At 41.5% G+C, this 23,039-nt stretch overlaps 1 protein-coding gene across 4 annotated transcripts in view; it reads right to left on the bottom strand.

The window, feature by feature from the left end:
- Window positions 1-23,039, bottom strand: part of foxp2 (forkhead box P2) — a 111,762-nt gene that overhangs the window by 11,087 nt on the left and 77,636 nt on the right. For 2 of the 4 annotated variants that reach the window (XM_073838597.1, XM_073838598.1), the window contains exons 7-17: window positions 21,397-21,486; window positions 18,713-18,887; window positions 17,792-18,005; window positions 16,188-16,292; window positions 10,566-10,653; window positions 7,084-7,167; window positions 3,345-3,555; window positions 2,784-2,860; window positions 2,553-2,654; window positions 602-723; window positions 436-505 (exon numbers count right to left, since the gene is read on the bottom strand). In XM_073838597.1, coding sequence (XP_073694698.1) covers window positions 436-505; window positions 602-723; window positions 2,553-2,654; window positions 2,784-2,860; window positions 3,345-3,555; window positions 7,084-7,167; window positions 10,566-10,653; window positions 16,188-16,292; window positions 17,792-18,005; window positions 18,713-18,887; window positions 21,397-21,486 — 1,338 coding nt within the window. Of the gene's footprint in view, window positions 1-435; window positions 724-2,552; window positions 2,655-2,783; window positions 2,861-3,344; window positions 3,556-7,083; window positions 7,168-10,565; window positions 10,654-16,187; window positions 16,293-17,791; window positions 18,006-18,712; window positions 18,888-21,396; window positions 21,487-23,039 lie in introns of all 4 variants that reach the window. The other 2 variants (XM_073838595.1, XM_073838596.1) reach the window with 1 other exon arrangement.

Raw genomic sequence — 23,039 nt, 5'->3', positions numbered from 1 at the left:
AAGTTTCCAAGTTGCAAAAACAATCTCTTCGCCTTACAAGACAGGGCTCAAATGAACAGCGAATGAAGAAAGCCCGAGCATCCACAAGATAATGAAACCATCCAAAACTTTACCTCAAAACAGTCAAAGAAAAAAAAAGACTCCTGACATTTTTGCCTCCTGCACATTAAAGTTATATACAGTAATTAAATTTTAAAGTTTTTGCCACGAGCACCTCGCTGGCCGACACTGCGAAGCCAAATCATTTATGACAGTTTGGATAAATATTAATGATTATGCCCTCGCATTTGCACAGGCTGCTATCAATCTGAGGCCAGGCTGGCAGAGAAGGTACCTGCCTCTACCACACGGTGTCCTTCTAGACTCTCACTGCCTGTGCCAACCTCACACACACACACACACACACACACACACACACACACACACACACGTTACCTGTAAGCTGGCGTTGAGAGCTGCCCCATAACCCAGACTGGATGGCAGGTTCTTGACCAACGTCGGGCTCCTGAACACAACAACATAATTGTTTAAGTATATTACTACTAATCGTACTGTAACAGAATTTAAAAGACATTTATATTGTGTTTGTGTGTATGTGTACCCTGTTATCTTTTGAGATCTGCGTTTCTGATATTCCATTTCGTCAACGGTCCACACAGCGCCCTTTACGTTCTCCACCCGGACGAAACACTTGTGCAGGCTGAGGTTGTGTCGCACTGCGTTCTGTTAAACAACGAAAATACAAAAAAATCTTAATTTTGAGTTGACTTCAATAAATGTATTTGTGTGCATGATTTATAAGTGCATTTTATAAAAAAAAAAAAAAACTGCTAAACACTGTTGTTGTAAAATGCTTTTGCAGATTAAACTTAAATCATGGCAGTTATTTAAAGATTAAAGGCTATATTAAGTAGAAAGTGTAGATGTTACAAGTTTAGAAATTAAAAGCAATATTACAATTCCAAAAATATATTTATGCAATTTATCAAAATGACCCATAAACACGCTTTTATAATCAAGAAGCATGAATAAAAAATAAAGAAATATGCAGAGTCTTGTACGTCGCCATAAAAGAATGTAATTAAAACATGTAGCAAAGAAGCCAAATAATAACCTTTGCTCATATTACATTTTTTTCATGTTTTATTTGAGGGGCGGGTGTTTTTTTTGCTCTAAGAAAAGGGAGAGAGAGGAATATATATATATAAAAAAAAAAAAACCCTCATAAGCAGATCTCGCATCTGACCTGAAAATCCCAGGATTTGATTGATCTTAATGCCCATGGCTCTGAATATGATAATTTTAATATTAATGAGCAAATGAGCAGTTTTATTATGCATGCTATATAGTTATAACTAATAAGCTGGCGGGGCTGAGAGCTCGATCCCCAAGCTGAGCTGATGAGACCAAGCACAGATATTAAATCACCTTTCATTCCTTTTTAAAAATTCTCTCTGTTAATCAAATGACAAGCCCGTCACCAGCCGGCCCTGCCCGGGCCCACACAAAAGAGCAGGCAGGCTGCGAATGGAAATTCCTGCTCTGCTATTGTAGAAGGAGGGACCCGAATATGCCCAAAGCCCCTGCTTTGCCTCTTTGTTCCAGCCCGGGACCAGTTTAAAATATTGAGTCGATAAGGACAGAAGCTGGATGCACATGCATCCATAAAATGCCTAAAAACGCTCATCCGTGCGTCTCCAAACACAAGCTCCGGCAGTAAATGAGTCGTGGCCCAGCATGCATCTGTACGGGGAGCTATTGCACACCCTTGTGGAGCTGTAATCATACACCAGCATCATTAGCAAGCCAAATCCAAATTAATTCACTTTGCTAAATCTAGTGCTGGGAAATGCCTCGCATGCTGATGAGAGCCGGAGAAACCTTTGAGAGGACCTGCGTCTGAGTTAAAATAGAAAGGGGAGAAACGGCTGTGCGTCTTATCGACACGCGCCGCGCTCTCCTGTCTAAAAATAGAGGATGGTTTTTATTGTATCCTCCGTTTCTTTTTATCCCCGCCTGACAATGTATTTGTTGGGACAGAGATACAAATGAGGCCTTTTGTACTGGGAAATAAAGTGTGTTTCCTGGATGACAGGGGCATTAGCGCTTTAGAGGCAAGCGGGTCTTAACCTCTCTCTCCATTTGTCTTGTTCTCCTTTGCTTTTTGTCTCGCCGCGTGAGTTATAGTCTGTGCGCAGCCCTGGCCGACATCAACAACAACAAGAAAAGGGATGTAGCGGAGTGCGTCTACAAGGCAAACAGCCATCTTTCAAACTAATTAACCAATAATATGCAGGGTGGGGAGGGAGAAAAAATGAAAAGGAGACACTGAGAAAGCAGTAATACGCCACGTCTAACAAAAGGTGCTGATGATTGAGTGGCTGGTTAGTAATTAGCGCGTCAGAGCGCACACCTCCCCATCAAGACTCGGCTATTAATTGCACCAAATTAGAAAACGATATCAGAGGCTGAATTATTCTTTCACTTGTCACAGAGAGAGCGAGCGAGAGCAAGATAAAGAGAGAATTCGTCCTTTTCAGGAGGCACGTTACCTTCCAGGTGGCGGCGTTGCGTCTGAAGTAGGCGAAGGTGCGCGTGAACCAGCTGTAGATTTCGTTGAGCGTTAGTTGCATGTCATTTGACTCCATGATAGCCTGCGATGAGATGCCATTAAGCGGAGCGTTAGAGACTGGAGTGCGTTCGAGGCGCTCTCACCCAGATTTAATTCAAGCAGCAATTAATTACAATCTAATCAGGCTAAAGCTAATTTATTTCCCACTCACCTGCCTGATGAGGGTTGCATAAGTAAACGGCGGCCTGACGTCGGCGTTCTTGTAAAACTCGTAGTTTGGGGCGATCTCTGCGGAGAAAAATAAAGCAAAGATAAATACCAAAATAAATAAATAAACCCAAGTGTCGCCACCTGGGATAATTGCTAAACGTCTCTCCGCCAGGAATTCATTCAGGAGTTTATCAAATTAAAACGAGAGGCGAGTTGGAGGGGTGGGTGGGGTGGTTGGGGGGGACACTTCAAATCAGCATTTTACATGTCCAACTAAATACATTTTTAATTAATCTCTCTCTGGAGAAATCTTAAACATTAACACGCTCGTGAAATTAGAGCCCGCGTCGATATTTTGTATGTGTTTGAATAATTCATGCCTTCCCCGCTGCTCCAACACTTTCGGAAGACCAGTAAATATAAACATCAAACAGGATGTTTTTACATGCGTCGCCTTCTTGAATATTGCATCATTTTATATTTGCCTGTAATTAAAATGCATTGAATATTGATGATTTGATCTGAGCCTCATTTGCATAAAAAAACCCCACAATTTACAAACCTGAGGACAAGGGCATGGAGTATTTGTCGGTGTGGCGTCTGCGCATGGCGCCCATGTTGGGCACGTTGGCGGGACTGAGAACGTTGGGCACCTGGGGCATCTGAGAAAGGGGCGTGACTGGAGCGGTGGGCGTGGTGGGCGTCTGAGGTAAGTTGGGGGGCGAGACGGACGGGAGGTTCTTTGACATGGTGACGCTGGAGACGAGATTCAGCTGGAGAAGAGAGAGAGAGAGAGAGAGAGAGGGTTTGAAACGAGTGCTGGCTCATTCCTACAGCTGTGTTTCCCCTAATAAGCAAAGGAGGAAGCAGCCAATCTGCACTAATTACAGGATGAAATTGTATCATAAGAATTCTAATTAGAGCACGCTGTTAAAGATTATCTAATGATCATCAGCCTGTGAGTTATCCCGGCCCATCTCTATCCCATAAGAGCTCCCTGGATGCAAAACACACACACACACACACACACACACACACACTTGGTGGTAAGAAGAACATCACCTGGCTTCCTGCCATAACCTGGTGCTTCGCTAGTGATCCGTCTCACTGTCTTCCTGTCTTACCACCCAAACACAGTGTCAGGTTTTTTTTTCTATCAATATGCACTTTTTCTGTGTCCCAGCTTCACCTGAGTGGAAAATTCCACCCTGACCTTTAGTCTCGCCGTTAATTCCTTTGAATGGTAATGACATCATTACATATTCAAACCAAATTGCCTTAATTGCGAATTGGCAAGCGGAATTCCGGTGCTGTCGGAATTGAAAACGACCGCCAGTCGGACATCAACAATCGTTTGTGGCACGTGTTGATAAATACAATGAAATGTCAAGCCGGCTATTCTCAGGCGGCTGCTCTATAGACAATTACAGCTCCACTTAACGATAATGAGATAATGCCAACACGGAGAGTGGCACACGCTATACCACTTCGTGAGAAATCAATGACTCCTCTAGGGGAATGTTGTATCCTGGCTAACGACTGGAACTAAGACCTTGAAAGGAAATTAATGACAATGACGCATTGTCTACCAGAGGGACGTCTTAGGAAAAGGGTAAGCGGTTATGTTGTTGACATTACATCACGTGCTAAGTAAATACTTGTGTCTTAAAGTCAATAAGAAATCAAAACTGACCCCTATAACTTCTAAACAGCTTCCTTATTAAATATTTATTTATTTTAAAATAAAAAAATTATATAAAACCTGACATTTTACTTCTATACGTGTTCCTGGTCTTTTAACAAATATTCTGTTTTATTTTGAATTTGAATTCAAATTTCATTAGATTTTTTTTTTATATATACAATAAAAAATTATACAAAACATTTTTTTGTTTCATTTTGAATTTGATTTCAAATTTCATTTGATTTAAAAATATTTTTTTTCATCTTTACAAAGCCCCAAAACAAAAACTAGCTTTGTTATCTAAGAGACAAATAAAGTTTTGTGCTTAATATATTGACATTTGTGACCCTGGACCACAAAAGCAATCATTTTTTGCTGCACAAAAAAGCTTTCCATTGATGTATGGTTTGTTGGGATGGGACAATATCTGGCTGAGATACAACTATTTGAAAATCTAGAATCTGACGGTGCAAAAATATCTAAATATTGAGAAAATCGCCTTTAAAGTTATCCAAATGAAGGTCTTACCAATGCATTACTAATCAAAAAAATAAGTTACATTTACAGTAAGAAATTTATCAAATATATTCGTGGAACATGATCTTTACTTAATATCCTAATAATTTTTGGCATAAAAGAAAAATCTATAATTTTGACTCAATGCAATGTATTTCGGCTATTGCTACAAACACACCCATGCTACATAAGACTGCTTTTGTGGTCCAGGGTCACATTTGTATTCCCATCTTTGTCTTTGCTTGCAAAAATGCAGTTTGATGTGTATAATACACTGTATAATTTGCCAGGGACTGGGTCACGGCACCAGATTTGAGGATTGTCTCTCTTAATATCTTTCTTATTGAGGCCAAACCACCACATCAGGCCGTAATTACACACTACTCATCTAAAAAGGTTTTGATACACTGTCAAACATTGGAAAAAGGCACTTCATAATAAATCCTATCAGTAGTGAGCGAGCGGGGAAACAGATAGAGAGTGTGCCGCATGTATATTTAAAATGTTAAGACAAGATTTTCCTCCCCTCTCCTCACCTGGTTACGGCAACAAGCGTAACATGTTTGCAGGCATACAATCCGGTGTTTGCAAAATGGAATTTATTAAAGCTTAACTGAGCAGGAGTGAATGAGACACAGGGATCAGCCCTTTACTACCGCTGCTCATCTGAATATATATTCTAGGTTGGCTGAGAGGAAAGGAAGGGGTTGGGAAAAAAAGAGCCCCTCATTATTCAGGACTAGCAGCCTTGGTAACTTTGATTTTCAGCCAGCCATGGCATGGCCAAAAGGTAACATTTAATGAAGTGCCATTCAGAGTTTAAATGGGGTCGTATAACAGTGTACCAGCACCTTGTGTTGGGCTACTGATAGCTGTTGAGGGTTTGCCAGTGCTCATTTTGTCGTGCTAATAAATTCGCACTATTAATATTTATCAAATGTGTGGGACGGTTCTCTGTCGGCCCTGTGTGTACGAGGGCGCGAAAGTACCGCCGTATTATCTGTAACATCCCTTTTTCGTGGGGAGGATACATGTGTTCTCTTTTGTACCTGCAAAAGCGATAACGTTAAAGCATTTGCGCAAGACTTGCACTAAGACAAAAAGGAATGAGCCTGAAAAAAAAAACGCAGACCCTCGCTGATTATTTAAGAACTTGCCATTAATTGCTCATCATCAAATGCAATTAGCAGTCCTTTCATGTGCGGTTTATGTAATGTAATACTTCATTAATATTATTCATTCATATGCGGTCATGGATTATAGGCTGAACGTTTTTTATTAGAGTCGATTTTACCGAGCTGCTGGAGTTCTGAGGATGAAAACCCGGGAAAAAAAAACCCTGAATAATAAATCGACAGAGGTGAGCAGTCGATTCCTGATGGATTTACAGGATAATTATTCTGTCTTGTGATTATCTGCTTTATACGGTGGGAGGTGATGAGAAAAATTATGCTGGGGAAATTAGCTACTTGCTAAGCGGTGGCAACACGCTAACAATGTTTTCCCCCGCAATATATTGAATAGCTAATAAATAATTCCGATAAATAATATTTAGCGCAGCCTACTCTCTTTTGTAAACACTTTCATTTCCAGCACAACACTCTGTGTCTTTTATATTTTGCTGTTGATTAATGGTTAAGAGTGTGAAATCTGATGTTTTTTTTTGTCTACAGGGATCCAGACAGATGGGCTGTTTTCATACACCGCTCCATTTTTCTCCAAATACACAGCTATATCTCTGAATGTTTACAGATTACAGGTTATTTCTGCACAGATCATCTTCTCGCCGTTTCCTTCCATCATTTCAAACTGTTTGTTTTCTAAAACGAAACGTCTTCCCCCTACTTTAAGTGCGCTTGCGGTTGCGGCGCTAAACAGCTTTTACCGGCCAACAGGTTGTTTGCCGTGCTAAAGCCATCAGAGTGTAATGGCTCTACGTTTTTGGCTGAGATCGGGTGTATGATTTAATGCTCTCTCGGTCCTGATAGGATCCCAAGAAAGCAGGCATTACAAATCCCATTCTCCTCTCATCCTCCAGCCGTTAGAGAGCTCATTTACCATCCGAGTCCTGTTTACTGTACGCGTACCAATATGCACTCACCGGTTTTGGTGATGGTTTGGGCTCTGAGGGCCTCATGTGCAAGTGTGCCATCATCGCCTGAAGACGCTCACGTTCTTTAGAAAGCTGTTAGCGGAAAAGAGGGAGGGAGAGAGAGAGAAAAAAGAAAACAGGCTGGTTTTAGAAATGAGTGATTTTCCCCAGACTACCACAGTAATACATCTTGTTATCAAGCTTGTCTTCTTGTAATAAATCCTGCATATGGCTGGACCGGCTTCCTTAAGCTCGCCTCAAAGACACAGACATAAAACAGCGATTCTAAACCTGTGGGTCGTGACCCAAAAAACAGCTGGAGGCCTTTTCCAATGGGGTCATGGACAGCTATAAAACAACAATGTTAAATGCAAATAAAAAATGCAATTACCAATCACTTGAGTAGAATTAGGATAGAATAATAAACAGGCTTTTCAAAAGGAGAGGAAAACACCAGGAAAACATCATGTATCTTCTCAAACAAGTATTTCAGAGCAAATTCACCTGTCACATTTGTCTGTTTTATGCATGTAAACAAAATAGATAAACATAGATAGCTCTTGGCATTATAAATAAATAATATTAATATCTGTTACCATATTATAATGCATTCTGCATTAATCTAGGTGAATATTAATTCTTAAACTTAAAGTTTAAACTACATTGCACATTAAAATTCACATTAACCAAGAGGAATACATGCAAAAATTCACACTGCAAAAAAGCTTTTCTTACTTATATTTTTTGGTCTCGTTTCAAGCCAAAAAATCTAAAAATTCTTAAATCAAGAAGGAAGTAAAAATGTTTTTGTTTTCAGAAAAATCAAAATTAATTGCATTTTTGCTTGAAACAAGCAAAATAATCTGCCAATAAGGTAAGAAAAATAATCTTGTTTTCTGTTTGAAAAAATATTTTTTGCTTACCCCATTGGCAGATTATTTTGCTTGTTCTAATCAAAAACTCACTTAATTTTGACTTGTTTTTTTCTGAAAACAAGAAATTAATTTTAATATAATTTAATTTTTAGATATTTGGGCTGGAAACAAGACAAAAAGTCTAAGTAAGAAAAGCATTTTTTTTCCAGTGCAGGTATACATCCTTACTTGCAAAGTACTTCCCTTTTATGTATGTTTTTGAGGATGTTTTTGTTACATTTAGATGATAAGAAACCGTTTTGTTCTGTGTTGGACACTTGATGTCCTTAGGTTCTGAAGCAAAACCAGTTGAGAACCACTGAGAGCGAGAGAGAGGCAGATTAAAGCAAGGATAAGAGAACCATTCCTCGAGGTACGGTGATGGAGAGCTGAAGGTGGTGCTCGGAGGTCACGGAAAACAAATAGCACTTCATCTTTTTGTCAATAGCAGAATTTAGGTCAGCAAAGCTCTGACAGTAACAAGCTACTCAGGCCATAAATTAGAGGGTCCTGGTCGGCGACTCAAAGTCCTGTGGACACTGTTAGGGCTGGACTGGATCTAGCAGCTGCCGAGAGGTGAAGGGGTCCCGCAAACAGAGTGCCAGTCGGTCCCGCCTCCCTGCCTCCTCCCGGGTCCTCCGAGGTCCAGTTAGTGCCCCGGCGATCTGTTATCATCAATCTAACTCACAGAGAGTGACAGGGACCGGCCCGCACGGCGCACCGCCTTGAACTCCGCCGGTGAGCCGGCATTCGAGCTCTGAACCGGGCCTCATTACCACTGACGGAGTGCAAAAAAGAGTGGGAAAAAGCCCAGAAGGACAGAAAACAGCAGCGCTGCTGTAATTGGTCACAGTGTAAGCACGCCAGCTTTGTGGTATCAACGAACAAGAGAACAAGTCAAGGGAGAAATCGTGATGTCCGTCTGTTATTTTACATATAAACAAGAATTATTCATTGTTCTGTTTCAAGAGCCCAACAAATAAATAGGGAGGGTTTCGCCGAGCGTAAAAACCTTTAAAGGTTGAGGGGAACGCTTGGCTTGCATTCAGATGGGCATCACGAAGGCTTAGAGGAGCCACGGTCAGAAAGCAATCCGCACTACAAAGGCGAGCCGGCTCTTTGCGTGCGCAAACGCGAGGGAACCGCTAGATTTACATAAAAAAACAAGCAGAGCCCGCAATTATTCTGCAAGCGAAACGGGTTATTTATTTGAAATTAACAGAAGAAAGATGGATTTTAACCCCATGCTCTGCATCCCATGATGCACCGGAAGGTGTGAGGCAAAGGACAGAGCGTTAACTGGCGGGAGAGATGGCCGCAGCGCTGAGTAATAGCATCCCTCAATCACTGCTCTCATTATCTCGCCAGCGTGACACCTTAATAAGGTCACGCTCCAGCTACTGAAAATAGTGGCTCTCTTTAGAGGTTCCTTCAGGTGCAAAGTGTATTTAATTAACACAGTCCAGCCCAGATGCGCGCATATTAATTGGACGGGATAGAAAATAAGCACAAACCATGATTCAATTATAAAGGCCCGTGATGGTTTTCACCTTTGTTGGGATGGATTTGCTTAAGGTGTCCCTCGTGCATTTTTACACTTTATGCGCTGCAAGTTTTTTATGGCAACAAGCTAATTAACTAAATGTTTATAGTGTTATGCTCTAAAAAAGCAGCTGAAGTTGAACAAGTGTGTGTGTTAAAGACAACATGAAATCAAAAACAAGCAAAACGTGTTGGTACTGAACAGCCACTTTTCACTGTCCTAGTGCATAAAACTCAGTTTTGGTCTAAATTAAAGACTAATATCTAAATAATGATTGTTTTCGAACATGTTTCCCAATGGATAAGCACATAGTCCTGTTTGCTTACATTTATTCATTTAGCAGTTGTTTTTATTCATAGACAATGTTAAGTTTGAAGTACGAGTACACAAACCAGGATTCGTACAGATACTGTAAAATGAACAGGACTTTCAAGGACTTTTCAATCACTACTTTAAAAAAAAAGTCAAATGATCAAATGATTCACAATCAAAGAGATTTATTAAAAAATTAAATGCTTATTCATAGATAAATTGTATTTCAATAATTCAAACACTTCTCAAGTACAATATTGTAATTTTCAAGGGTTTTCCAGGCCTTAAATTTAAAATTTAAGTCAAATTTAAGTAGTTTAAGCACCTTGTACGAACCCTGACAAGCCACATTGGTTTCGATAATGCAACAATATTTTCAATTTGTAGAGAAATCAGCCTACAAATCACACATGCATTGTGAATGTCATTTTTATGTTGTCTTTAAAGTGATAGCTCATCCAAAAATGTCAATCCTGTCATTTAATCACCCTCTTATTATTCATAACCTGTATGATTTTCTTGTGTAAAACATAAGTGTCCATACAATAAAAGTCAATGGGGTCCAAACTATCACTAAACTAAATTGACTTTCATTGTATGGAAACACATCAGTCATACATGTTTGAATGACATGAGGTTGTGCAAATGATCCCAGACTTGTCATTTTTGGCTGAAGTGTTTCTTTAAATGCATATATGCTTATATGTATGTGTCTACTGTACCTGTATCTCTAGCTGTTGTACCACCTGCATCTGTACTCGGCACTGGGCGGTACTCCTGTCGTCCAGAGCGTGTTCATTGTTAAGGTGCCTGTAGGTGAACAGGAGAAACGGATGAGAAACCAACCCCTCATGCACACACTCAGACACACACAGGCTGAACTAATAATAGACGGTTGCTGTTGATCAACTACCACTGTTGTTGATGAATATGATTTCTGGATTACAGGACGTCCAGCCCATTAGCTTTTAACAAGCCGCCGCCGTCTAACAAGTGTGTCCCGCGCTCGCTGAAAGCCGGTGTTTAACATCACAATAGCGCGACTGTCATGCGAATGAGAGGCAGCGCTCAGAACACAACGGCTTATGAGGGATGTTGGCGTACAAAAGGCCTCGCGCAGAGGTTTTGTCTTCTACATTTATCAAGAAATAAATACAATAAATGCAATTTAACTCGAGTAACGTTTAAAAAGCGCCTCCTACGAAGAGTGCATTATTCCGCCGACATATTAAATGTATCTACTCATCCTTTCATTAGAATATTACGCAGGGGGAAAAAAACCCACTTCAGACTGCAGGAGCAGTCAATGGCGGTTTTCCTTGATTGGATTTTGTCTGCAGGACACAAAAGAAGCCCGCCATTAAAATAGACCTTTATTCCCGGCGAACGCACGGAGGCGAAAAGGTTTTTAAAAGTGTTGTGATGTTCGGTAATGAGCCTCTATCTAAATTATCATTGGTGACAAACCCACAAAGCGCTCTTTTAGAAGACATGCTTGTGAAATGCCAATGCTGCCACTCTCTTTCCTGTAATTATAGGTTAGCTTGCAGACCCTTCAATGATCATTTACAGTACAACCTCCAGTGCATTAGTGTGAGCTTAAATTGCTCACACACACTCGTGCGCAAACACACACCCACCCACACCGAGCCAGTTTTAACACTACTAAGCATTTTCTCTATTCATTCTCTATTCATAGCGCAAGCTATTGTTTATGTGCAAAACGCAAAATAACAACGTATTCATAATCCTCCTCAAACACGCCAATCAAAGCAGAGGACATTTGAGAACACAATGGCCGCCGCTACCTTTCAATTACGCCCGTGCCCATTTAAAATTATTTCATTCCATCACGCCTGCTTTTGCTATTGTAACCGTTTCAGGTCTAATGCTCAGATATTCTCCATTATAAATCAAGAGTGAGATAGCATTGAACAGAAGAAGAAGAAAAAAAATAAAAACGCCTAGGATGACTGGAGAGTCGGTGCCTTTCTCCGGCCCCGTGCCTAATTGCTGTTTCAGAATGCGCATGCAAAGGGGCATTTCATTAATCATGTAATCAGGTCCCTCGCAGGGAACTAATGCTGCAAATACCCTTTTCATTTCAATGCTCATAATGCTATCTTATGCACTTGATGTATGGTGGATGTCATAAATTATAGCTGCTTCAAAAGCCACGACTGGCTAGTTCCGTCGTCCCGACAGTTGGCTCGCTAAATAACATCTTATCTCGCACGCCCGTTTCTCATTAGCGACCATCTAGATCTTAATCTCATTTCCTTGTTTCTTTTAGGAACGTGGGGTTCTCTTTTCTAATGGAAGCCTGTTTCCTTCTATGAGAGTAAATAAAATAAATGTAATTGTTAGAAAGTGTAAAATACTAGGTTCTTTATGCTTTTTTTTGGAGATAGAGAGTCACAATTATTGAAAATAGACATAATTGTGAGACATTTGTGACCCTGGACCACAAAACCAGTCATAAGGGTCAATTGTTTTGAAATTGAGATTTTAAAATCTGGAATCTGAGGGTGGTAAAAAAATCTAAATACTGAGAAAATCACCTTTAAAGTTGTCTCAGCAATGCATATTACTAATCAAAAATTACTTTTTGATATAATTATGGTAGGAAATTTATAAAACATCTTGGAATGGAACAATCTTTACTTAATATCCCAATGATTTTTGGCATAAAAGAAAAATCAATAATTTTGACCCATACAATGTATAACTGGCTATTGCTACAAATATGCCCATGCTACTTATGCATATGACTGTTGTTTTGGTCCAGGGTCACATTTAGGCACGGTTATGAGAATGTCAAAAGTCGGAGACATGAAGTCGCAACTATAAGATACAAAGTCGCAATTATGTGGAAATATTAATTAATTATTGAGATAAGTCACAATTCCAAATAAATTTGGAAATATACTCACAGCTGTTACAATTATTATAAGAAATGCATTGTTATAAAGTCCAATTGTGACATCTAAAGCATCAATAGTAAGCTATAAAGTCACCATTGAGAGATACTAAGTATCAATTGTGAGAAATGAAGTCGCAATTACCTTTTTTAATAGCCAGCAGGATGAAATACAGCACAACAGAGTCTTAAGCGAGTGCTAACGCTAGCGAGAGCTAGTTAGTGCTGGTGATTACATCCAGATTACTGCATGGCTATGAAATATTCAGGCAGTAGGTGTTTGACTATGCATTGATAAAAGCAGGGGGCTGGAGGGGGGTTAGATGCAGTCACCAATATCTCTTAATGAGCCTGTGGCGCTGGGTTTAGTTCAAACAGAGAGGTGAGAGGAGAATGAGACGGGGCCGCCCGCTCGCTCTGAGCAAACATCTCTGGAGCCGCCTGTAATTTATGGGTCACTTTATAGGCATATTGATTTTTGTTTTGAGATGGGGAATGAGGGCTCTGATGGTCTAAGAAACAGACGGACAGGTACGCAACGGACTGCGAAGCGCATCCACAGATAGAATAAAATCGGCTGAGTTAAAGCTGGTCCAACGTGGACCAATCAAATCATTTCGGTAATTTCGCTAAGGACTCATCACTCATTGATTAATCTAACCTGGGACTTCCTGTTGGCTTTCATTAGCGCCCAGTTTTAGGCGCAGCGCTGTAAGTGCCGAAAGCTCGGCAGGTCGCTTCACCAGTATTAAATGTTAAATAGCTGAAAAGGATGATTCATTTCCCTGCAAAAGCCCTGTTAGAACGGCAAGAGTTTGTTTACGGAGATACACAAGCTCATATTGCGTCCACATGGGAAAGATGCAACAGCACTGACAGCACGTCAATCTTTATTACAGGCCAGTGGGTATGTCTGTATTTTCTCTCCCCACTCATCCTGACTCTTCTCAAACATGTGAGAGGAAATCAATAAGGGAACTAGAGCAGCAATCTGAAGCTTAAACAATAACAAAATCGCCTGCCTGGCAGAACAACATTAGAACGCTATGAATTCATTAGCCCCGTCTTTTAGCTGCACCTAACCCCCAAATAAGCTGCCCCGAATCAGACCCGCAAGCGGCGTGCTTTGTTGCATTAGTACACACGTCTCGAGGTGTACCCGCTTGCTTGCACGGTGCACGTTGCACATTCACGCACGTCTATTTGAACTTCAGAGCTAATATAACGTGCCAGGCACCTCTTGGCTACCTCTCTCCAGGTGCGCAGCGCATGAAAGAGCGCAGAGCTGCGCTTAAATGCTGATCTTGACAACTTTCTCAGCAACACAACAAAGATTACAAAACCGCGGCTGGTTTCTTCTCCGCGAGCTACAAGCCCGCGCAGGTTGGGTGAATCCCTCCGCCCCCTGCTTCCCCATCAAAGGTGCCATTTGAATCTGACACCTATTTTATGTAAACCATTTTAAGCGTGTGTACCTGGATGATACACAGCAGTGACTGGCATCTCCGAACGACATTAAAAGCTTCTTTCTGACACCGACAATCGCTCCTCCAAGGCACGGCGCCACCCGCCATCTCGCCGGCTCAGATCACGCTGTCTTTTGTGGGAGCGTTTTCATGTACGAGTTACAGTACGGGCGTCTCCGACTCTGGGAGGGTGTCTCGCACCCATTTCGATGAAGATTTGGAGGATGATTGCTGGAATGGCATCCTACCGCACAGGCTGTCAGATGCAGAGCGGTTTTATTTAGTTCACTTCAGCCATTGATTTGCACATCAGATTTGGCGGGAAATGATCACATGATCTCAGATGTACGCTGTACTGCAATGAACATAATAAACGAACGGCAATGGGGTAGATGAGGATAATTAACCCTGTATAACCAACTAGTTAAAAGGTAATGCACTCAAGGGAGCTAAATTGCTGACTTGTTTGGAGTGGACTCTTTAGACTGTGTCTAGACAGTTTACCAACGTCATCGCTCTCAAAAGCCGTTTACATGAATTGACGTGGACATTTACACCCACCAAACGCACCAGATTATTATTTCACAGTTAATTACGGATCTAATTAGAATATTCAAATGAACCCTTTTCTCCATTCTTTGATGGTGAGGCTCTTTCCTCAGAGTGGCAACGTGATAACCTGCAATCTAGTGTTGGGCGATATGCTCAATTTTGATATCGCCCTATCGTCAGCCTGAGAGATCGCCGATACACGATACTATCGTGCTAATTTAATTAGTTATCTATGTACTTAATTCCTTATTCGTTTTGTAAAGGTAGACTTTTCTATTGGCATATGATTAAGTTGTGCGTGTACAGAGCGCTGACTGTAATTCTGCCGGAGTTGTTCAAGTTACTTTCGGTTTCATTCTCTGCTATCGTCAGTGAGTGAGTTGTAAATGTGCGTGCCAGAATGTAGATGAATGATTCTTTCTTTACCCGTCATATTGCGATAATGTTACCGCTGTATATCTGACAGTTGTCATCAGGTGATGTTTTAGTTCAGTTCATATTGAATGCGGAGAAGTGATGTGCGTGTAATACACGTGCATATGTTTAGCGCCATCTGATCGCATCGTAATTCTAATTAACGCCTATAGACGTTACTGAGCTCAATGTTTATGTTTACTATATACAGACTGATTATGATACATCGTAATTAATTCAGCCTGAACCACGTTTTACTACCTCTGTTATCCTAATGACTGCAATGCTAATATAATAACACTCCCTTTAGAATCAGTGAATCTACCACCGTACGTACTGCATGATGAATATCTCCCATTTTAACTGCACGAGGTGTGTTAAGGTGCCGTGGCGTCTCTATGCGTGTGTTTATACCACGCCAAGTTTCTGAAGCATCCTAGAACAGACTCTTTGCGCTGCATTGCTAAAGTTAAGTTCTTTGTTGACGGATAATAATAATAATCGTCTAATATCGTCAAAGGCATCAGCAACAGGCGATATCTCTGACTATCGACGATACACGATACTATCGTCCATCGGCACAACCCTACTGCAATCTCCAGCACTGCAAATACCTTCTCCTTTGATGTCCCCCCACTCACGTCCCGGCAACAAAGCCGACCAATTACAAATGAGCTAATTAACTAAATTGTTGATGGAGCATGAAGAGTTCATTTCACTCCGTTAGCTGCGCCATGACAACACCGCACGGCTATGTGGGTTGCCATTAGCTTCTGACGCTCAACGCCAGCCCATCATGCACTCACACAGCCGTTGAGATGCACGGTCATTTCTGAGCACTGCCTATGATGAGCCGACAGGCGCCCTTTGGGAAATCTGTTTTGCGGATTTACAGGTGGAGTCTGAAAACTTTGTTGATTGTGCCAGTGGAGGGAAAAGTAACAACTAAGCATCGAATAAGCATTAAAAAAAATCTCTTGATGATCACTTACTTCAAAAACTGTCCGAAGTCGTCACAAATACTTTCACATCCTGGCCACTTGCACACTCCGTGACCATAGAGGGAGTGTGATGCTCCGGTCTCTTCATGCAGAGAACTGAGAGAGAAATAATGAGCATTAAAAACATGGTGGAAAACATGGTACCTGTCAGGATACTGACCTAAAGTTGGGTCAATTTGGTGGATTTGATGCTCAGAGAAGCTGAAAAAACACACATGCTTTCCCTCAACATCAGGCCACCTTGTGATTATTGATCCAGAGTATTACTGAGGACACATGAGTGTGTTAAAAAACACACGGCCTGGCCAAGTAAAATCAGCCGTCAACATTTTTTCCACAGGCTTTCACCTTGTAAAGCTATTACGAACAACTTGTGTAAATAGCAGAAAACCAGCCCCTGTGCTTTAATTTTCACCAGGAGATTCATTTGCGGTGGAACTGGCGTTTTTAAGGACACAACCTGTTGTGAAAAGACATTGCGGTAAGTTACGACCGCCAGTTCTAATGGTGCTGAGGGGCTAATGTGCGAAAGTGAGGCTAAGCAGACCAGCACGGCGTGTGTTTGTGTGCGACACACGCTCACACACAAACCTCACCGGCTGTTTTACCTTGCCGTTATCGATCCAGCACATCTTAGAAAGCAGCTGGCTCTGACAATACAACACACTCCGTGATTACGAACGACCGTGGGCCCGAGAGACTCCGCCAACACACGAGAAGAGTGTAACCTATTTCTTAAATTATTTCCATGTCTCTGTCTCTCTCCGTTTTTTCCTTTTTCTTCTCTGCCTCTAAAGATATCTCTCTCAAGAAAGGGCTTTCTGTGAAGACGCTACGTACTTGAAACCAATTACACAACACATCCACCCCCAGTGAAGTCAACGGCTGTTGCTATGTACTAACATATGGCCGCTACAGACTGAATAATACATGGAGAAATATGCGAATCTATGTCTTACAGCAGCCGCGGAGCGTATAAAAGGGCCGTTGCGCATATAAACGCTCAGGAAATGCCACACCGGCACAGTGTATTCTATTTACATGACAAGCCGCGGCAGCAAAGCAATTTCAAAAGAAAAGCGAGGTATTAAATACTTAATGTACAGTGAGGTGAGCTGTGTGTTCCTGCCACTGAAAGTTGCACCTCCATGCGTTTGATTTACCGGAAGGCGCTGCGTTCAATAGCGTGCTGTCTCGAGGGAGGTTTCGTCTCATTTCAAGTGTTATCCAGACATTAATAAACTATTGATGAGCAAACAAACAAAAACACACAGCCCTCTCCCTGCTCCTTTTCGCAAATGGAGACAAACATCAACCATTCTTTCGTTTTTCGTGTCGCACATGAAAAGTAGCTTAAACGACTGTTTGGTTTGTTTGTTAACATGCCTTTGTGTTGCACACAAGACCCTTTATTGAGAGGTTTGTGATCATGTATGTCTGAAAAGGGATTTGGAGCTTTTCACGCTTATATTCAAAGTGACTTTACATGGCTAATCCAGCTGGATCTCAAGGACCCAATGGAGATCGGGTAAGCGGAAGAATAAACCTACGCCCTTCCGACTGACTTTAGCATGCATGTGTGCGTGTTAGAGTACCTCTCTCTCCGGTTGTTGAGGGCCGGGGACTGGCCGTTGGAGATGCCGTGATGGGTGATGGGCGGAGAAGCTTTGGGGTTGCTGGTGGAGGTAGTGGACGAGTTGTTGGTGGTGCTCAGGTCCAGGCCGCTGTGTTTTAGCCCATTGTCCTCCATGGCGTGGCTACTGGTGACGTCTTTCCAAAGTTGCTGGAGTTCGGCGGGGCTCAGACCAGCTGCAAGAGAGTCACAAACAGGTTTACAGACACAATCATCCACAAAGCTCTCATATGAGCTCCCGTCTGCCCTTTTCTAACAAGGTAGGTAAACCTGTTCTGCTCTGCTGCGAAACTTGAGCATCACACTTAAGCATCTGGAGGTAAACCGGCGCAAGATCGACCTGGACGCTCATCCCTCGCTTCGTTTCCGTGGTATCCGAAAGTGCAGAGCAACCAGGAACTCATCTGCACATGATTATGCATTCATAAACAAGCCTCTGTGTGCAGAATCAAATCATCATATAATCCCTTGGATGATAAAATGACTATTCCGCTTCGTGCCGCCCCGGCTATACTCCAATTAAGAGCCATTTTCAAACTATTGTCATCCAGCGCCATTTCGATAAACACAGTAGCACCAGGTGTTTGTTCCAGGAAAAAAGCAAATGGCAACAGCTCGTCTTCCTCAGAGCTCTGAGCTCGCACTGCGAGTCCGTAAACAACAACAACAGGCAAGGAGGGGAGGGAGATAGAGAGAGTGAGAGTGAGAGAGAGAAGGGGAGAGAGGAAAACAACAAGCACACAGACACAGGCAAGAGAGAAAGAGAACTAGAGAAAAAAAAAACTGAAATGGCAAGGAAAATGCAGCAGAAACAAAAAAAGGGAGTTTAAAGGAGGACGCAGCCACACACTCATACTCTCAGAAGATCACGTGAGGATGTTACCTGGCGGCAGAGTCTGTCCGGGGAGGGTGGGCTGTCCTGGGCCAGGGGGCAGAGAGAGGAGGCCCTGCCTCTGCATGTTGAGCAGGTGCTGCTGCTGCTGCAGTTGCTGCATTTGCAAGAGCTGCTGCTGAAAGACCAGCTGCTGTGCCGCCAACTGCTGCTGCTGCTGCTGTTGCTATAGTGAGAGAGAAAGAGAGAGAGAGCATATACGAGTGAGCATATACACGCAAAACACTAATCACACACATGGACGAGAAAGTGTGTTCGTTTATACATGTGGCCCAAGTGAAATCTATTCGTCTCGTTCTCTTCGCCCTGTTTGCGTGGACTGAAAACTGTGGGTGGGAGGGTGCGTGGAGCCCCCTCCTTCTGCCATTGATAGTTAATTGTCTTGCATTTCTAATGGTCCATTACAGCTTATGGGGCCACGGGGAGGGGGTAACGGAGGGAGGGAAGCTAAGAGAGATTTACAGCACCCACCCACCCCCCATCCCCTCTGAGCCCTGTTTACCGCCAGTCGAGCCTCTTGCGTAAGCTGGCGAAGACAACAACAAAAACAACAACAACAGCAGCAGCGGCAAAACACAGAAAAACAATGCAGCGCTTCAGTGATCAAAGCACAGCAACTGTGCTTGAAATCTTTCCATGGATAAAAATAAATCTGGAAAATCAGGTAAACGTCAATGTTACGAACAAAAAGGATTAGCAAAATCATAGTGAACAAAACACCCATGTAAAACTCTTTAAATGCTTTTTGCTTAAAACATTCACATGCTGATTCATATTACAATGAAACAATTGGATCATGAAGCATCAGCTATAAAAATGTTGTGTACTGTCACATAATATGGACGTCACGAAAGACCTAAATCAAATTTGTATGTTAAATTTTTTGTAGAGGCATTACTGCAAAAATCGCTGTAAATATGTGACCCTCGACCACAAAACCAGCTGAAAGCTGAATGAATAAGCTTTGCAAATTGCATGGACAATATTTGGTCGAGATACAACTATTTGAAAATCGAATCTATGAGTGCAAAAAAATCGAAATATTGAGAAAATCACCTTTAAAGTTTTCCAAATGAAGTTCTTAGCAATGCATATTACTAATCAAAAGTTGAGTTTTGAAATATTTATGGTAGAAAATTGACAAAATATCTTCATGGAACATGATCTTTACTTAATATCCAAATGATTTTTGGCATAAAAGATAAATTGATTATTTTAACCCATGCAATGCATGTTTGGCTATTGCTGCAAATATACCTATTCTACTTAAGACTGATTTTGTGATCCAGGCTCATACATAGTTTACACTTTCACACAAAAATGAATTCTTCTCATGTTTCAAATATCAGGCCCAACATATAATTTTATGTGGTACTAGTTTGTAACACCATTTTCAGGTAAATTGTCATATATGCAAATTCATTCTGTTAGTGATTCATGAATGAGGCTCGATGTTTGTATAATTTCGCATGTGATGAAACGACAAGACACCGTTCTTTAGTCTGGGCTGTTCGGAAATGTAAAGTGGTGTAGTAGTTGCATTTCCATGTCGTACAGACTCAATTTATTAGCTGTTTTTTAGGAGGTCTGGCTTAAAAATGACTGAAGTTTGCTTCTGTGGACAAAGTCTCCAGAGGTCCATTAGCAAACTGAGAGCTAGTTTCTGCTGAGACCCTGTTAGCTTGAGCTCTCCCTCTCTCTCTCCCATCCACTTTCCCTTTCCTCTTCTCCTGTCAGAATACATTACAACCTACTCAGTGACAAGAAAGCAAAGACCCCCATTACAGGAGGAAAGTTAAACTTCCAATTTTTGCTCGGAATTACACTGGCGGTAGGGCTGAACAGACTCCAGAGGAAGACCTTCAGTCAAGAACGGTGAGGAAGACCTCACTCCTTTAGTTTAGGGATGAGAGAGCAAGAGAAAGAGAGGCAAAACTTGTGATGCGCTCACTGGAAAACAGACTGCATAATGGAGTGAGCCGTGCGGATTGGCCCCGCCGTCTCGTGAGAAATAAGGGAGCAATTTCTATTCCATATTTGATGGCGGGGGCCTGAAAAAAATCTATTCGCAAATCCAAACAGAAACAAAGCCTCCGGGAGGTCAGTCCTGCTTTCTGTAGGCCCTGCATAATGGCTTGCTTGAAGAGAGACAATGGTGGAAGGTGCTGGTTGAAGAGACTGCTGGGGGCGGGGGACGTTTCCCGTCCATGATACCTAGCTGATCAATTTAACTGCTTCCGCACGTTTTGTTTGGATTGCCGCCGTCCCCCCCTCTTTGGTGCGCTTCGCTTTTTGATGCCTGCTCCTGCGTGTCAGCAACCCTCTCAGTCTCCTTCTGTCTGTCTGTCAGACGGATCCACGGTCTGACTGTCAGTTTGATTTATGAGCTCGCTGCGGTCGAATTTTTCTGCTCGTCGGCCCAAACCTGCCGCGGCGGTTCATTAAGGAATGGACCCTGCTCACTACACTAAAGCGGGCCTTTTAGCGTCAGCGTAACTCTAAATTGCCGCCAAGGACAGAGTTGAGACACCTGACAATGCTGTCTGCCTAATTTTAGCGCTTTGGAAGCATTCAGAAGAGGTTTCAACTGTGGTAAGAGAGCGTTCCCTCGTGTAATGACAGCACAGAGTGATTTACAAGTCGCTTGTGGTTGGCGAATGCGCTGTTTATCATACCTCTTTCGCTTGTTTTCCTGGGTGCTGTTGCTGCAAAAGCTGTAGATGGAGTTGTTCCTGTTGTTTCTTATAAAACTCTTGCAGGTGTTGCTGTGGAAAGACATGGACATACTCCAATAAAATGTGTGGAATAAACACAAAATTGTATACACTTACAACAAAAAGTACCTAAAGCTTGTTTCCCTTCTCCCATTAAGTTTATTATTAGAGCGTTTGCACTAACCACTAGGAACTAGGGATGCAAAGGTTCAACTTACTCACAGTTTGGTTTGTATCACCGTTTTAGAGTCAAGGTTTCGGTACGGTAACAAGCAACAGCACAAATAAATACAACAGAGTAAAGACACCAATAAAATAAATAGTGCTTCTCAGGTTTTTAACATATTTATCATGAGAGGAGAGTGAGTCGACCTGACTGACAATAAGAGAGAGGTGGTAAAGACAAGAAGATTTTTGGATTTTGAAAAGCCTGTTGACTTTTGCTGTTTATCTAAGTTCATATTGGAAGTTTTTTCCAAACATCCGTTTCTTATTTAATTGGTTCTACAGTGTTTGCAGATTTTTTACTTTTATTTGAGCTTAACTTGTAATTTATTTATTTTATTTGACATCAATGTGTATGCCGTGTCTTCAAGCTTTCTTATTAGTTTTGCTAATAAACGTTCTATTTGGTTCCACAGTGTTTACTTATTTTCAGTTTTGTATACCTATTTCAACTTTAAGTTAATTGTTATTTTATATTAGGCATAGCCTTTAGCATGGTGTATTTTTATTCATATTTAAAGTCTGAGTGAGTTTGACATTGTATTTTGTTGTTGCTTGAATACAAATTGATGCTGTATTGGCAAAATTCAAACGTGAAAGTAAAATGTACACACTGCATTTAAGGTATTTAAAAGTGAAGGAAAGTGAGGAAAAGAAAATTCAAACAAACTAAAAACTAACATTTGCTTTATGCCGAATTGCCGGCAATTTGAAAGTGAAAGTAAAATGTGCACGGCACTTTTAAGCTATTTAAAAGGGATAGAAAGTGAAAAAAAGAGGGACGACTTCTTTCTGGCTCGTCCTCTGGCTCTTAAATGTTTCAACTGGCAAAGCTTAACGGAGTTTTAACAGATCTCACATGCACATGTTTGTTTTACGTGTTATAAAAAAAACAATATTACAGATGCATTTTCATATTTAAGTTGAATCGCGGTCCTAGTGTATGCTTAACCGTGGGTGGAAACGGTAAAAAAAATCTAACCGTACTAGGAACAGATGCAGTTAATGTAAACACTCTTAGAGCAAATGTGCTCAATGCAAGGTTAAAAGTTGTGACAAATAAAAAAACCATATTGGCTTGAAAACAAACAGATTATTTCCGGCTCATTTCTTTTGTCTAAGTGCTTATAACAAATGCTAAGTTTGTGTAACTGCTTGTAACAAATGCACTAACCACTAGAGTACACCTGTGACAAAACCAAGCTGCTGTATATGACTTGAAAATTTATCTGTTTCTTATTTCTCTTTTCTGACATAAGTGTGGCCATACCTCAAAGCAGAGCTACAACAGAACAAACAGATTCGTAGCCGACTCTAGGGCTCCTGAGGCCGCACGACATGCCTGGATGTGCTTCTGCATGTCACATCATAAATAACAT

This window comes from Garra rufa, chromosome 4, assembly GCF_049309525.1.
Source record: "Garra rufa chromosome 4, GarRuf1.0, whole genome shotgun sequence".
Classification (NCBI taxonomy): domain Eukaryota; kingdom Metazoa; phylum Chordata; class Actinopteri; order Cypriniformes; family Cyprinidae; genus Garra; species Garra rufa.
Note: the sequence above shows the minus strand (reverse complement) of the source record. Positions and strands in the feature narration are given on the sequence as shown.